The sequence below is a fragment of the Magnolia sinica genome, chromosome 15, assembly GCF_029962835.1.
Source record: "Magnolia sinica isolate HGM2019 chromosome 15, MsV1, whole genome shotgun sequence".
Classification (NCBI taxonomy): Eukaryota; Viridiplantae; Streptophyta; class Magnoliopsida; order Magnoliales; family Magnoliaceae; genus Magnolia; species Magnolia sinica.
The window spans coordinates 26187474-26203629 of NC_080587.1; the positions used below are offsets into that span (position 1 = coordinate 26187474).

At 38.9% G+C, this 16156-nt stretch overlaps 1 protein-coding gene across 1 annotated transcript; it reads left to right on the forward strand.

The window, feature by feature from the left end:
- Positions 1-8743: 8743 nt before the first annotated feature.
- Positions 8744-14766, forward strand: LOC131227557 (annexin D3-like). Its single transcript, XM_058223358.1, has 6 exons — positions 8744-8905; positions 9128-9273; positions 12460-12681; positions 13532-13744; positions 14148-14237; positions 14362-14766. The coding sequence occupies exons 1-6, from the start codon at positions 8824-8826 to the stop codon at positions 14566-14568; spliced, it is 960 nt and encodes a 319-aa protein (XP_058079341.1). The 5' UTR covers positions 8744-8823; the 3' UTR covers positions 14569-14766.
- Positions 14767-16156: the final 1390 nt, after the last annotated feature.

Genomic DNA, 16156 nt, shown 5'->3' on the forward strand with positions numbered 1-16156 from the left:
ATACATCACAATGGGCCTCATACAAGGGCTACATACACATCACTATGAGCCGCATCACATGGGCCTAATACGCATCATGATGGGCCGTAACCCATGGGCCTCAAATACAACAAGTGGGCCACATCAATGGGCCGCAGAAATGGACCTCATATACACAACAGGTGGGCCCTGCTCATAGGCCTCAAATACTTAACATGTGGGCCCTACACATAGGTCTCGTATGCATCGAATGGGCCATGTATCTGGGTCTCGAATACATCAAATGAGCCACGCGTCATGTGCCTAATACACGTCACAATGGACCGCACGATAAGGGCCTAATACACATCATAATGGGCCTTGTGTTCATCAAGTCCGGCCTCATCATATGGGCTTCATATACGTCAAGTGGGCCGCATCAACCGAATGCACCAATGGGCCTCATACATCACATCGGGCCTCACCACTTGGGTCTGATATACACCACATATGGGCCTTAAGTATACATCAAGTGGGCCGCCTTAATGGGCCATAAATACATCACATGGGTCTGATTCAAAGGCCATAAATACATCACGACGGGCCTTACACAAGGGCCTTATCATATCGGGGTGGGCCCTGCACATTCTAAATGGGCTCTATACACATCATCTGGGCCTCACGTGGCAGCCAAAATGGATGGATGGCGTGGCTGTGAAGTACATCAAAGTGGGTCCCATCGTCAAATGGATGGTGAGAATACAACGCATACATAATGGTGGGCCACACCTGTCTAGCAAACGGAATGGACAGCATGGCTGAAAAAACATAACATCAAGGTGTGCTCCACGGCAGATGGTCAGTGTGGAATACATTACATAATCAAGGTGGGACCCACCTCCCACACGTGTCACACATGTGGAGAGGGCCCACCCCATCAAACAGATAGGCGATATGAATAAAACACATACGTCAGGTGGAGTCCTACAGTCCTTTGCTGGTGGACAGTGAGGATATACTTCACATGCATCATGGTGGCTAGTGGGAGATATTCTAGCCGATCCACTTCCATATCAGGTGGGCCCCACGTAGGTGGTCACCAAATATGTATATAACACATATGTGTGTGTGTGTTGATAGCAGTGTCCAGGCCTGGGACGCCTGGATGAGTTCATACATCAAGGTGGGTCCTACGTAGGTGGGCCACCCCACTTCTTTATATATATAGATATATATTATATTATATTTATCAAATGTCCAGACCTGGACGTCCATTGACGGACGGTTTGGATGTGGATTCCATATGAGACCCACAGAACTTGATGACGTCAGTCCAACAGCTGGAGTTGGCAGGACCCACAACACTTCTGACGTCCAATAGCAGCTATAAAGCTGGGGCCCACTGTCCAGGGCATTTGGACGGTGTAGATCAACATATACATTAGGTGGGGTCGACGTACACGTTGCCCACTTGATTGGATCAAGGAGATATTTGTATTTTCTCTCCATTCAGGCCTGTCCAAACGGACAGGTGGGTGGATCCTGCCCGGTGAACAGACAGTGTGGATGAAATGCCTATATCATGTGGGCCATGTTTTGGGCAGCGTGGATCTTCAACATACATCATGGCGGGCCCCATGTTCCAAGGAATGGACAACATGGATATACGCACATGCATCAGGTGGGTCTCACACACTCTAAGCTGGTGGATGGTGTAGACGCAATATATCATTAAGGTGGGCCATCAAAACAGGGAGAAGAAAGGGGAAAGAGAAAAACGTGGAGATGGGAGGGACCCCACCACTATGGGTCCCTCTTTGATACAAGGCATACATCAAGATGGGTCCCACCACAAGTTGGCCCTATCACATCGAAATCACACAAATCAAAATCTAAAAAAAACACCCACCTTTGATCTCCTCTTCCTTCTTCTGCCTATAGCCTCTAGAGCTCCAAGGGAACAATTTCAACAGTTGAGATGGACTTTGGATGGTGGGATTGGGTGGTAAGAAGGTGGGCCACACTTAGCTCTTTCTCATGGAGAACTTGGACGTCCACCTTCCATGGTTGCTTGGGAGAAAAAATGAGAGAGATATGAGAGAGAGAGAGAGGTGATGCGAGTGATGGAGTGATGGAGAGAGGGATGGATGAAGTGATGGGAAGTTGACTTTTGGAGATGGGTATGGTACTTGGGGATGAGTGTGAGTGATGGGAGTGATGGGGTGTGTACTTGACATTTGATGGGACATATTCTCTTGGGATTTGCAATGCGCATCGTTTTCCTCGAATTGAACGCGGGCCCACATCTTCTGGCCCGGGTATCGCTTTAGCGCACGAGATGCGGCATTAGAACCACGGCAATGGCGCGGTCGTAAGGATACAAGTTTTGAATTGAGCCGACTCTGATATACGGGACACGACTCAGGATCGTGCGCAAACGACGAGAACAGATCGCGGGTCACCGAAATTCGACCGGGAGGACTGTGAAAGCCTATGGAATGATACGGTCTAGGATATGGGTCTTACACACTAGGTTGGGTTGGGTTGGGCACTGGATTAAGTCAGGTGGGGGTTTGGGTCAGGTTGGGTGCTGGGTTAAGTCGGGCGAGGGTTTGGGTCTAGTTAGGCACTAAGTTGAGTCGGGCGAGGGTTTGGGTCTGGTTGGGCACTAGGTTGGGTTGGGTTGGGTGTGCAATACTCACCGGGTTTTAATTAAGTATAGCATTAGACTGATTAATCATAAACCTTAATGACATTTGATTCAACCAAATTATTGAATTATGGGTTATTAACATTATTTGAATCAATACCAAAATTTTTAATACATAATCATTATGAATTTAAATGAATAGATATTATAGATTACATTTGCATGAATTTTTTTAATTTTCTTATAACAATATTTTTCTTAACACAAAATGGTGTGCAGTAATGTCTTCAGATAATCCATCAACCAATATTTGAAATTATAGATCCCAAGTCTACGCCCCAAACTTTGAAAGAACGAAGATTCAATGCAATTTGTGTAGGGCTAGATTTGTTAATAAACAAATCGGCTTAGACTACACTTATCAGGTCAAGGGAGATGTAAAACTATGTCTAAAAGCATCAGGAGATGTATGATTTTTATTCCAGGCTCTCGTACACTCCAACAAGAAGCCTTCCACCCCCTTTCCCACACTGAATACAACTAGCCACAAGATATACCATAACAAACATATTCTAATCAACAAAGAATCTGAAATAGAGAGAGTGAAGAGAATTAATAGGGAAGAGGAAGAAGAGAATAAAGCTAGATTAAGAAGTTTGGAAGAAGAGTAATTACAAATAGCTTTGAAGTTAAGGAAGGAAGATGCAGAGGCATCTAGATATCAACGATGTGCTTCTTAACAACGATGTGCCTCTTAACAACAATGTGCTTCTCAAAGTTTATTTCCAAACTTGCCTCATTCTACAAGATCTTGAGTAGTCAGTATAAATCAACTCACAAAAAAAGTTTGAAAAAAATTAGTTGAATCTATACAAGGGCATGGTAGAAAAGTCTCTCTACCTTCTGATTAAGAGGAGGCTAATGAGCATATTGGAGAGGATACCACCAACCTAAGCTTGGATGACGAAAATTTTGGATCCAATCCAAGATCAGGAAAATATTAAAACTTAACTTTGATGTATTAAATTTTTTATTTGTAAACTTGTAGTTGTATATAATAAATACATTAACTTAACTTTCCTACTATAATTCACCGACTTAACTTGCCTACTATAAATGCATTTTTTTATTTGTTCTTAAGTTTTTTACTTGTAGACTTGTAGTTGTATGGAATAAATATATTAATTTTACTTTCCTACCATAATGCACTAACTTAACTCGCCCACTATAAATGCATTATCTTCTTATTTGTTCTTAAGTTTTTTTAACTTGTAGACTTATAATTGTATGAAGTAACTTTTTCTTATATATTTCGATATTTATTCTTTAAATGTTGATGCTTATGATTCTTTGTCATCTGATGTTGTTAATTAGTATTTAGGTCACCTAGTGGTTTAGTAATGTACCCTCCATTTAGGAATTTATATTGAACAAGTACAGTCATTCAACTGAAAATGCTTATTCTTTATAGATTCCTAAATTGTCTCATTTTGGACAGTTCGGTATCATACCATGTACTTAGGTTGTCCTCATTTTTAATTTACATGTAGTTAGAATTTTGGTAGTGTCTCTCTATATTTTCTCTAGATACGTAGTTCTTTACTAGTTGATTTTTACTATGCACATGTAATGGATTATATGTGGCAACTAATTAGTATTGAATCTTATATATATTTGGATGATATGGAGAGGTGCTATCAAAATTTTGGCTCGCATGTAAACTGTATGAGGACAGTACATGGTATTTTATCGAATGGTATAAAGATAATTAGCACCTCTAAAAAGAGACAAGTAGGAATATATGAGATATTTAGAGATAATTAGTAAACAAAATTTGAAATAATTATGGACAATATATAGTTATATATATGTATATACCCGGGTGGATTTATTTATCAAGGAACTATTTAAAACACTTGTGTCTTGCAGTTTATGGAGGGGCCCAACATTGTTTCTATTATATATTTATATATACATATAAATGTGATTGACTGATTACTTCAATCTATGAAAGCCCTAATCTTACCTTACCCTTGTTATCTTTTTAATTTTAGATGACTAGTGAGGAAAACGTAAGTACTCCTGGTGTTGGTGCGTCAGTCACATTTCCTTTTATCGTGGTTGGAGATAAATTGGAAAACAAAGTTAAATCAACTTCAAGTTCAGTAAAAGGGAAAAAAAGTTCAGCGGTATGGAAATTTTTTGATGAGATCACGCTACTAGATGGTTCAGTTAAGATTAGATGCAAGTATTGTAAAACTCTTTACAACAAGCATTCTTGTTCTTCTACAACTCATTATTAGGAGCATCTTGATAAACATGTGAAGAGACCAAGAACATCGAAGGATAGACTCTAGCAACTGCTTTCATTTACCAGTCCTGAAAATGACGACTCTCAAGTTACTCTCTCCACCTATAAGTATGATCTGGAAAATCTGAAAGATTAGTATGCAAGATTGGTTATAGTTAGTGAGAAGTCATTTAGCATGGTAGAAAGCAAAGTTTTTATGAAATTTTACAAATTCCTTAATCTCAAATGTAAGAAAGCATCTCATATTGCTGTGAAAAGAAAGTGTATGAAGATATAAGCAATGGAGAAAGCAAACTTAAAAGCTCCTCTAGCATCCAAATCAAGAATAAGTTTAACTTCGGATAAGTGGATGACATCGAACCAAAGAAATAGTATACGTCATTAACCACAAATTTCGTTGATGCAGATTTGAAACTATAAAAGAATATTATAAACTTCCGCTACATTCTACCTCCTCATACTGGTATGGTAATATCCGACTGCATTTACAATTGTTTTGTTGAGTGGGACATTGAAAAGAAAATATCTTTAATAAGTTTATATGATGCCTCTTCCAACGATACTTTAGTTTCTTTCTTACGTAGTCAATTCAAGGCAGCTGAAAATTTATTCTTTGAGAGTAAAATATTTCAGGTTAGATGTTGTGCCCACATACTAAACTTGATTGTGCAAGAAGCGTTGAAAGCAATTGACTCCAGATAATCAACATACAACATAGCGTAAAATATATAAAGGGGTCACCTTCAAGATTGAGTACATGAAATGATATAGTCTAATGTTTGGATTTGAAATCTAAAAAGCAATTGAAGTTGAATGTCTGCAGACACTGGAATTCAACTTATGAAATGTTGGATACAACTTTAGAATTTAAAATTGCATTCCTTAAACTTGCAACGTGCGATTAAATGTACACATACATACCTAGTGACGAAGACTGGACGGAAACTCAACATGTTCATCAATTTCTCAAAGTTTTTTATGATTATATGAAATTTTTTTCATAAAATAAGTATCCTATGGCAAATCAATTTCTTCCATAAATTATTTTCATTATGGATGCTTAAAAAACGTGTTGATGAGGGTCTAAATTTTTTACGGGAGATGGCTCTAGGAATGCAAATGAAATTCAATAAGTATTGGGCTAACTGCTACTTGTTAATGGCCATTGTAGTTGTTATGAATCAACGGTACATGATGACACTGGTTAAAAATGTTTTTAGATCACTTTATTCCAGTTATAAAAGAGTTTTAGCAGAGACCGCCATTATTCATGTTGCGGTTAAATAGTTGTGCACTTCATATGTTGGTACTTTGACCGCAACATCCAGTGCAATAGTTACTCCTCAATTTACGGGGTCGAGTAGTACTTCTACTAGAAGAAAGCAACTTTGTGACTTTATATCTTTTTTAGACGAAGAAGAAACGGAAACACATAAAACTTAATTAGAAATGAAGAAATATCTAAAAGAACTGGTTATAAGGTTATAAGAAGATAATTTTGATGTTTTGCAGTGGTAGAAGTCTAATACTCTAGACTTTCAGTAATGACACGAGACATATTATCAATTCCAATTTCGACCGTGACATCAGAATCAGCTTTCAGCACAGGGAGTAGGGTTGTTAGCACATATTGAAACTCACTTGCCTCGAAAACAGTTAAAGCATTAATATGTACGCAAGACTAGTTGTATCTAGTTTGGGGCGGTAGCAGTATCAATGTTTAAGAGTATGAGGATGAGAATGAAAGTGAAGATAAGGTCCAAAATGCATCTAAAAACTGCTTGAAGGAATGTAAGCTTTTGAAATTTTGTTTAAGCCTTTATTTTTTAGTAATGTATTTTTGCTTTTTGGATTTGATGTTAAGGACCAACATGTAGTATATAGAGTCATATGTGATACTTTTTTCTTGTCTTAATAATGTGGCATGTGAGACGTTTTAGGCTTAATATGGTTGACTTTTAATTTGTATTTTTTAGCAAAAAAATATAATAAATTGACATGGGAACGGACTCAACTCGACTCTATCCACTAGCTCGACTCGAGCTCGACTCAAAATCTTTGACAAATAAGCCAAGATCCAATATTGAGCTTGAGGGCGAGCTCGAACTTGCGTAGAGCACAGTAGAGGGAAAGCATGAGGCACAAGCAGATGGAAGATACGAGCAAAGGTGTAAATTACTACAAGGGACCAATGTCATTTCGAATTAGGCGAATGCTCCAACCAAAGCGGCTCAAGTAATAGTCCCCCATATGATTATATAAGCACATGGATCACGAAGATATATCAAAACAAGCAAGATGCAAGCATTTGTCCCCAAGTTTTCGGTGATCCACCGTAGAAACCATGCTCTCAGGATTTTTAAAGAAGATGAGAAGTGGAAAAAAAAAAAAAAACAAACAAACAGGGCAGGGCTGATACCAGCACAGATAAGAATCCAATCTTCTCCGGTTCCTGATGTGCGATGCATGAATGCATGTGGAGACATGGTTCATTTGATCCAAACCGTGATCCTATGGGAAACGGTATAGATGGAAGCAGACCAAGAAAACTTTAGGCTAGAAGATTTTAGCAATTGGATTATCCAACTTACTTCTGGACCATTGATGTATTTTTAGTATTTGTATATTTGTTCGCTTCTAATAAATCATAAGATCAACAGTCTGGATGACGGTCTAAGAAATAATTGAGGAATTCCCAACCACTCTATAGATCATAAGATCAACGGTCTGGATGACAACCTAAACATAGTCTTTGTACATAACGGTACGTCTGGCGTTATGATAATGCATGACGAAACGTGAATCAGGTGTTATGGAAAGACGATGAGTGAGTAGGACAACATTAATCCAAACTACTATAATAGTTTACCACCATCTTGAAAAATGGTGGAGGCCTCCAAGGTAGGCATGGCAGAGTTGTATAATAATCCAGACCGTCGTATCCACTGGTCCAATAGCAGAGTGACCACAATTTAAAAGTAAGATTGATCAAATCATATTAACCATCTGATTTTACTCTCCATGATTTGGCCCACTGGAGATTTCACTTTCAACCGTCCATTTAATAAACCATCAACCGAACACTTAGGATTGCCAGATAAGCATGATTCCTGACTTATGGCCCATCCAAATGTAGCCCACAATTTGGATGGTCTACATAGAAACACGTGCCAAATGCTGGTAGGATGAATCACCACCACTTTAAAAATGGTGTGTGACGTATCACAGAAGTCTTGGTCTTCGTCACTCCCTTTTTAGTAACGGAGAAATTCTTCAGCGTTTTGACAGCACTCAAATAAAGTTATAGTGCTCCTAGTTGTATTCGGCCAGCTAGACAACCAATGATCGATCTGGACCGTCCACTGGGTCCAACACAGAATTTGTAAAATACCATTCATATATACACCAATCTGACCAGCGTAACAATCTGATTATTAGCCACTAATATGTACGGTCAAGATCATTTACATGAAAACAGGTCCAATCAACTATAAAAAATTCTTTGTGGGGGACCATTGTAGATTTCTTATGATATAAAGAGTACCCCTTTTTTGGGCAATCCCAACCATATCCCATACATGGGTCAGAAAAGGGACGGATACTAAAATAATGACAAATCAGGGATGAATTGGACCATTTTAATCTGTGTGAATTTTGGGTGGTGACTAAGAGAATGTACCCCGGACGTAATAGACGGTTGAGATCAATCGATTAGAGTGTCCAAGTAGACAGATGCAACTAGGAGATGTATAACTTCTAGTGCTACGAGAGCAACCGAGCATTTCTCCAATGTATAAGAGGAAATGAAATCACATTCATGTCTCTGTTTTCGTTTCAATTCTGTAGTTTTTAAAGAGAAGAGAAGAGGGGAGAGAGAGAGAGAGAGAGAGAGAGAGAGAGAGAGATGTTGGGTGGTACGATTACAGTTCCAGACCCTCTTCCTACTCCCTCCCAAGACGCTGAGAACCTCAGAAAGGCTTTCAAAGGTCTCTCTTTCTCTCTCTATCAATCTCTTCTTCTTGTTGTAATAATAATATTAAATAAAAAGGGGCGTTTGGTTGCACCGAATATCATGAAATTTCATGTTGTGGGTCCGAAATTTCATGATATTTGATGAAATTTGGTGCAACCGAACACAACCCAAATGGATTGTTGGTATTGTATATTAGTAGTAGCTGTCGGTGTGTATGATAACATCACGGTGGCAGGATGGGGGACGGATGAGAAAGCTATAATTTCGATATTGGGCCACCGGAATGCGGATCAACGGTTGAAAATTAGGCAAACTTATCATGATTCGTACGAGGAGTCGCTTATCGACAGTCTTAAATCCGAGCTTTCTGGGGATTTTGGGGTAAGAGCACAGCAACATATTTCCCTTTTTTTTTTCCTGATGTTAGATCCGTTATTATAAATAATTCCATAAGGAAGCATTTCCCCAAATCTTTTATTTATATTTTTTATGCAATTTCTCTCTCTCTCTCTCTCTGTGTGTGTGTGTGTGTGTGTGTGTGTGTGTGTCTTTTTCAATTATTGGGTTGTTCTTTAAATTGCAAATAAAGGGTTTTTAGATTACATACTTTGGAATGATAACGATATTTGGCGTCTGCAGATGGATTGATCAGGGATTTAATTTAATATTGTTTTTTACCAATATCAATCATATTCGAGGAAGGATTGAAGAGGCAATGATGAGTAGAGCGCAAGTGTACGATAACCAGCCCATTCGTACGGTGGGGTCCACATCGCCCCACACACGCACTCCCACCTAAAATGAAAAAAGAAAAAACAACATGTCTCCATGGTCCATGATCAGGTTGATTTCTTCATCAGGTGGACCATGGATTGATGACTCACTTGAGTCGTATGTGACTTGACTGAGTCGACTTGGACTCGGTTGAGTCCTATCTGGTTTGACACATGAGTCAGTATTGGAAATAGTGGTGACTCGGCTCTACTCGGCCGACTTGCATATCAACTTAGGACCAAATGAGTCGGTCTGAATTGCAGCCTTAAAATGATGAGGTGGCCGCTGCCACTGTTTACTAAAGACAAGGAACCAATGGTTAACTCTCAACATGGATGTTTTGCCCACCTGATGGTTCAAGATCTTACACTGGCTAGGTGCCAAATCATGGCTTTGATGGCAATTTTACCTGGGAGGAAACTGCTTACCAACTCTGATTGTGGTTGCTGATTTTAGAGATGTGGACGGTCAAATCATTGATACAAAACATCCTTTAGGTTCACTCTACTTTTCATGGCCCACCATCAAAATATCACACAGATAACATGAACTTTTCCATCTGATCGGTGTCATACAATACTGGAAGATTTGGATCAAATACTAATTATCAATAGGAATAGTCCGTTAGATGGAATCCACCTTGGATAACATGTCTCTAGGAAACCATTTTGATCAGATGACCATAACCATCCCATCAATGGCTTGGAAAACCGACATTAATGAAGTGAGAGGCCAATATTTAGAAGATTAGCATCATCTGATTCATGTTTGCGTATGAAAAGTGTGGCAAAGCTAACGGATGGTTCACATCAATGATTTCAACATCCACGTGTCCAAAAGCACCAAGCACCAATGTGTACTAAGACCATCGCTGCCCCTTGGGTGCACATGAGATTTTCCCGTAATACCGTACGACATTCAGGGAATTAAACAAGGTGATCCTGCCCATTTACCCTCAAAGCTCATATATGGACTTTGTTTTGGTGAGACCCCAGCTTAGTAGTCAGTGGGACTACCTGAAATAATAGTCCCCTAGACATGTAGATGGAGTCAATTTTCTATGATCAAAATAATTCATCTACTAGGAGGCTGGGACCGACTATAGATGGTCCATGGTGCAAAAGCTAGTAACATCTAGTGTTTTAACTATCGACGATATTGGCCGATATATCCCACAATATATCGTGTATCCCACTTGTGCGATACGAAACTCGCAAGTAGTGTGATATATCTCACATGTTTGATTCGGTGAGCATTTTTGATTTTCAATCTTTTTTTTTCCCAATAAACCATGTTAAATTAGCATCAAATTGTTACAAATACATGAATTGGGAGCTTCAATTTTAAGATTTGGAGGAGATGGGCCGAGTTGCAGAAAGTTGAAAAAATCAAAATTTCCCACTTGGTCGCAAATCGGTTGCAATCCTTATGTCCAAACATAAAATCAAACATGTATGTAACCTAAACTAGTGATTCTTCTTTTGCTTTTGAATGTATTGGTTGTGTTTCCACACGTATATTGAATGAACTTTGAATATACTTGCATCAATTTAGTTAGACAACGCATAGATTAGGACCCCATACAAAGAAAACCTATTATGTGCACATATTTTTTGTAATGTTTTGATTTATAAGTGTGTGTTGATGTGTTTTTTAACAAAAACTGAAGTTTCATTAAAAAAAATCGACCAATTTTCCCATGTTTCCAACAGCAATGATACATTACGCGATACAACCGATATATCCCATGCGATAACCGATTCGTATCTGTATCCCAAAGGTGCGATACATAATGCGATGCCGATATTTCGAACACTGGTTACATCTAACAGTCCGAACCATCATAATGGATTCTTTTCTCTTCTAGTACGAACATAGGCCCTGTTAGTTTTACTATCCATCTGCAGAACCTTGTGGGGCCTATTGAATCATCGAATCAAGGAGGTTTCACACCGTGGATCATCATTCAAGCATGCTGAATAAACATTCAGACTGCAAATGATGGGCTCTGCATGCAGGATAGAGGTCCCACAAACTATGCTGCTGACACCACCTCTTTTCTTCTGTTTAAGGGTGGAGTGGCAATGGGCAAACCCGGAATGGTTTGAGGCCAAAATATTGAGCTTCTTGGGCCAAGCTGTCGCGATGGACCTATTCAAAATTTAAGTTTTGCTCAGCCCAGCCCTGTCCCATCGCAGACCCTACTAAATCGTAACAATCATGTGTTTAAGTTACAAGTTGGAATTCAGTTCTTGAACCATTTCTACCATCTAATCAGTACACATGACCATCAATGCAAGCCATCCACTCAGGAGGCTACCTTGAACATGGTTTGTAACCCACAAATCAGATTGTTAAAGTGGTCGAACCATCAAACCAATTTCCCACATTTGGATGGTCATCAGAAGCTGCCAGTGGAAGTTGTGCCAACATCCACTGAAGTATCCATTGCTTGGATGGTCAGGATAATTGCATTGGTTTGGTTAAGGTGTATTATTGGGTGGACTGGCCAAATCGATGTGCATTCGCACTGATTGGATACTATGGCGGGAACATACACTGATAACACTACTGATACCACATCATTTCTCTTTATATTTTATCATAACTTGCTGCCATATTCTGCCATAGCATGGGACAAGTATCATGCATATAGTATCAGATGAATTGGAATTTTTTTTTTTTTTTTTCATGTTGTCATGTAATCAATGTCTTCTCTTCATATGTGAGCCTCTGGAATCAAATGCATGCAATTGCAATGAAAGTCCTGACAGATACCTTTTGATCAAACAGAAAGCAGTGATCTTATGGGCATTGTATCCTCCTGAAAGAGATGCGAAATTGGCCAGTGAGGCACTAAGGAAGAAGGGTGTGAAACACGTAGCGGTGATAGTAGAGATAGCATGTGCTTCATCTCCTCACCATCTGATTGCTGTCAGACAGGCCTATTGCTCTCTCTTCAACTGCTCGCTGGAAGAAGATATCACTCTCTATGTGGCCCAACCGCTTAGAAAGGTAATTAAAACAAAGACATACTTGTACCAAGCTGGGTTAATATGGTAATGTTCTATATGCATTTCTGATTGAACAGAAATGCCTTGGTGAAATACAATCATCATTTTGAAACTAATATCAATTGTTCTCAAACTAATGGCTGTTTTAAATTGATATTTAAAAAAAAAAAAAAACAACTGTTTTTATTCAAAAATTGCTAATTTTTTATGGCTGTATATGATGCTAGATATGCAGGCTCACTGCAATTGTTTGTGTGTGGCATACGTTAACTCAAATTGAACCAACTAAATTGTGGAAATCAATACGGCCCCAAAATCAGATCGCTTGAACAGCTAGCCTCTGATTTGTGGACACTTGTTTTTGGAAATGGGACCATTGGATTTTTTCATTATTAACCATCCAATAAATGTCCACCAATCCAATAGTCAGATAACTGAATAGGCACTTACGATACATCTAAACTTGGACCCGTGATTTGGACAGTTTAGGTTTGAATTACATGTGCTCCATATAGAGTATCAAAGTGTCTCTTAAGATAATATAAAAGTTGTGTTATTAAATTTTTTTTTTAAAAAACAGTTTTAATGTTTCAATGATTGGTTGGGCTCACATCTTTCTGTTTTTGATTTCCCTCTTTTCTCGATGCGATGACTGTTACCATCATGGAAGGGGAATGTTTGTTGGGTATTGTATGGTTATAGTGCCCTTTTTTGTGAAGTTTGAATTGTAGCACTTTTATTGGGTTGTGTCATGGATTTGTTACACGACCATGTGACAACTTCAACTAGTGCATGGATAGGAGTCATTTTTGGAATTTCAATTGATTTGTTATGTGGTGGTTTTTTCACAGCTTTTGCTGGCTCTGGTGAGCTCATATAGGTATGACAGGGAAGTGGTGGATGAGAATATAGCCAATTTAGAGGCGGATAAGCTACATGATGCTATCAAAAAGCGGCAGTTGGATCGAGAAGATGTTATTTGGATACTGAGCACGAGGAACAAGACCCAACTCAAAGCTACATTCAACAGTTACAAACAAGTCTATGTGAAGCCCATTGACCAGGTAGCCAACCTAATGTGGCAGAACTTATCCTGTAGATGTCTTTCTACCATCCTTTCAGTGTAGATGTCTGTCGATCTGGACTGGGCCACCTCTTGGATGGACTGGAATGGATGATCCTTACTGTAAAATCAATTACTTGCTTTTGGACAATCAAGGATGGTTATGGGCAACAATCAGAGAACTCCACTGATTCAATAGGATGGTGTTGGGAAACTTTATGTATAACAACCCACTAAAGAGATGGCCTATTTATCGGATAATCCAAAACTCAGTCCAATCTTAGCCAATGGTTTATAAACAAAATAATCCCTTACTGATAAATGCCTACTGAACCTTTATAGTGTTGCATGTTGTTTTAGTTTGTAATATCTAGATTGATTTTGGGAGAGTTCTGTGTGAACAGGAAATTAAAGAATGCGGCGACAGTGACTTCTTGTCACTGTTACAAACGGCAGTTTGGTGCATAGAAACCCCCGAAAATCACTTTGCGGAGGTGATTTGAAATGCCCGTTGTTCAGAAAAGAAAAGAACGATTCTTTTAACATCAGTGATTTATATCTGTAGTTCCTACTGATTTGTTATCCTCACTAATTGTGTTGATTGTTATGTGGAAACAGGTCATTAGGTCGTCTATAGTGGGAATTGGGACGGATGAAGATTCATTAACGAGAGCTATAGTTACACGTGCTGAGATCGACATGTTGAAGATTAAAGAAGCGTATTATAAGGAAAACAAAGGTAGCCTTGTTGATGCAGTAATAGGTGACACTTCAGGAGATTATAAGGACTTCTTGCTTACCTTACTTGGTGAAGGGAAACTATGATTTTCTGTTACTCTAAACATCAGTCGCCTCTTTGAAACTGGAGTCTTAGTAATGCTTATGTTTTGGGTGCTTTGCTTGTTGTTTGATGTCTCCACAACAGTTGTATGTGAATCTCCTTCCATTGCTTGTACCATAAACTTAAATGCAGACATAACTGGAACTTTCCTCTCCACTGATTGAAGAGGCAGTTCATTAGTAGTGTAAGTGTGTGAGTTCCAATCCGCACGTCAGGTGGGGCACACGGTGAATATATAGTAATGCTTATGTTTTGGGTGCTTTGCTTGTTGTTTGATGTCTCCACAACAGTTGTATGTGAATCTCCTTCTATTGCTTGTACCATAAACTTAAATGCAGACATAACTAGAACCTTCCTCTCCACTGATTGAAGAGGCAGTTCATTAGTAGTGTAATTGTGCGAGTTCCAAATTCCAATCCACACGTCAGGTGGGGCACACTGTGAATATATCATCTGACATTGTAGCCATGGTATGGTCTTTAAATTGATACTGAATATTTGGGGACACTTTAGGTAGGACTGTTTACCACTTTTCATTTTAGCCACCAACCGTTTCATAGCCACTGACCTAACAGTTAGGATCCACAATGCAGTCTGTGGATTATATCACATCTCCAACCGGCAAGCTTTTTGAGTAGTTTGGATTGAGGTACTTGTTTTTACCTTGTGTATGTTGCAATGCGTGTGTTTGGATAGTGATGCTCCAATGGAGTTTGCATGAACGAATGCTTAGGTGATTTTTTTTATTTTTAGTTGGATAACCCACCTAGTGGAAAACTTAGATCCAGCTGTTCAGCTCAGGTTGCACCACTAGATGAATGCAACTGATCAAGCATACATGAGCACCCAGGATTGGCGGCACAATGAGCAATTCAAGATGATTTAAGAGGCATCCAATTCATCTTCTCCTGTAGGTTGATGCAACTTCATCTTAAAACCTAATATAGTCCATGACACCGTAGGGCCGTTTGGGTACAAAAGGATAAGTTACCCTGTTTTTTTTTTAAAAAAAAAAAGAAGAAAAAAGAAAACTTATATAAGTTAATAAGTTACTTTTTATTTTTTAAAACTTAGTTTGCAAACGCTATTATAAAAGTAGCTCATGTGAAGAAAGTTATTTACTTTTGCTTTTTAACTTTTTTTACTCTCTCTCTCTCTCTCTCCATGAGATGGATGGTCCATATAAAAGGGGGCCCCACATGATGTAAGGTCCACATGACATGATGGATGTCCTGCATGATGGACAGCCCAAATCAAATGGGATGGTCTACATTGAAGGTAGGATCTATGTGATGGACAGTTTGCATTGAAGACAGGGCCAAGGTTGGCCCAACACAATGAACAGTTCACATCAAAGGTTGGCACCCAGAGGATGGACAGTGGAAAGTACTTAAGTAATGTTAGTAACCAAACATTTTTTTTACACGCTCACATATAAACACACCATAATTGGTACTTAGCTCACGTATACACACACCATAATCGGTACTTGAACCCATGACCTTAGTGTTAAAACTCTTATGATTCTACCACTGAGCCATGAGTAGGAACCAAAACCAAACTTCTCTACTT

Bases quoted from the DNA above. Each gene is read 5' to 3' on its own strand.
- LOC131227557 (XM_058223358.1), top strand. From the start codon at position 8,824: ATGTTGGGTGGTACGATTACAGTTCCAGACCCTCTTCCTACTCCCTCC. The intron at 8,906-9,127 runs GTCTCTCTTTCT...TCACGGTGGCAG, and splicing joins CCTCAGAAAGGCTTTCAAAG to GATGGGGGACGGATGAGAAA. The intron at 12,682-13,531 runs GTAATTAAAACA...GTTTTTTCACAG, and splicing joins TGGCCCAACCGCTTAGAAAG to CTTTTGCTGGCTCTGGTGAG.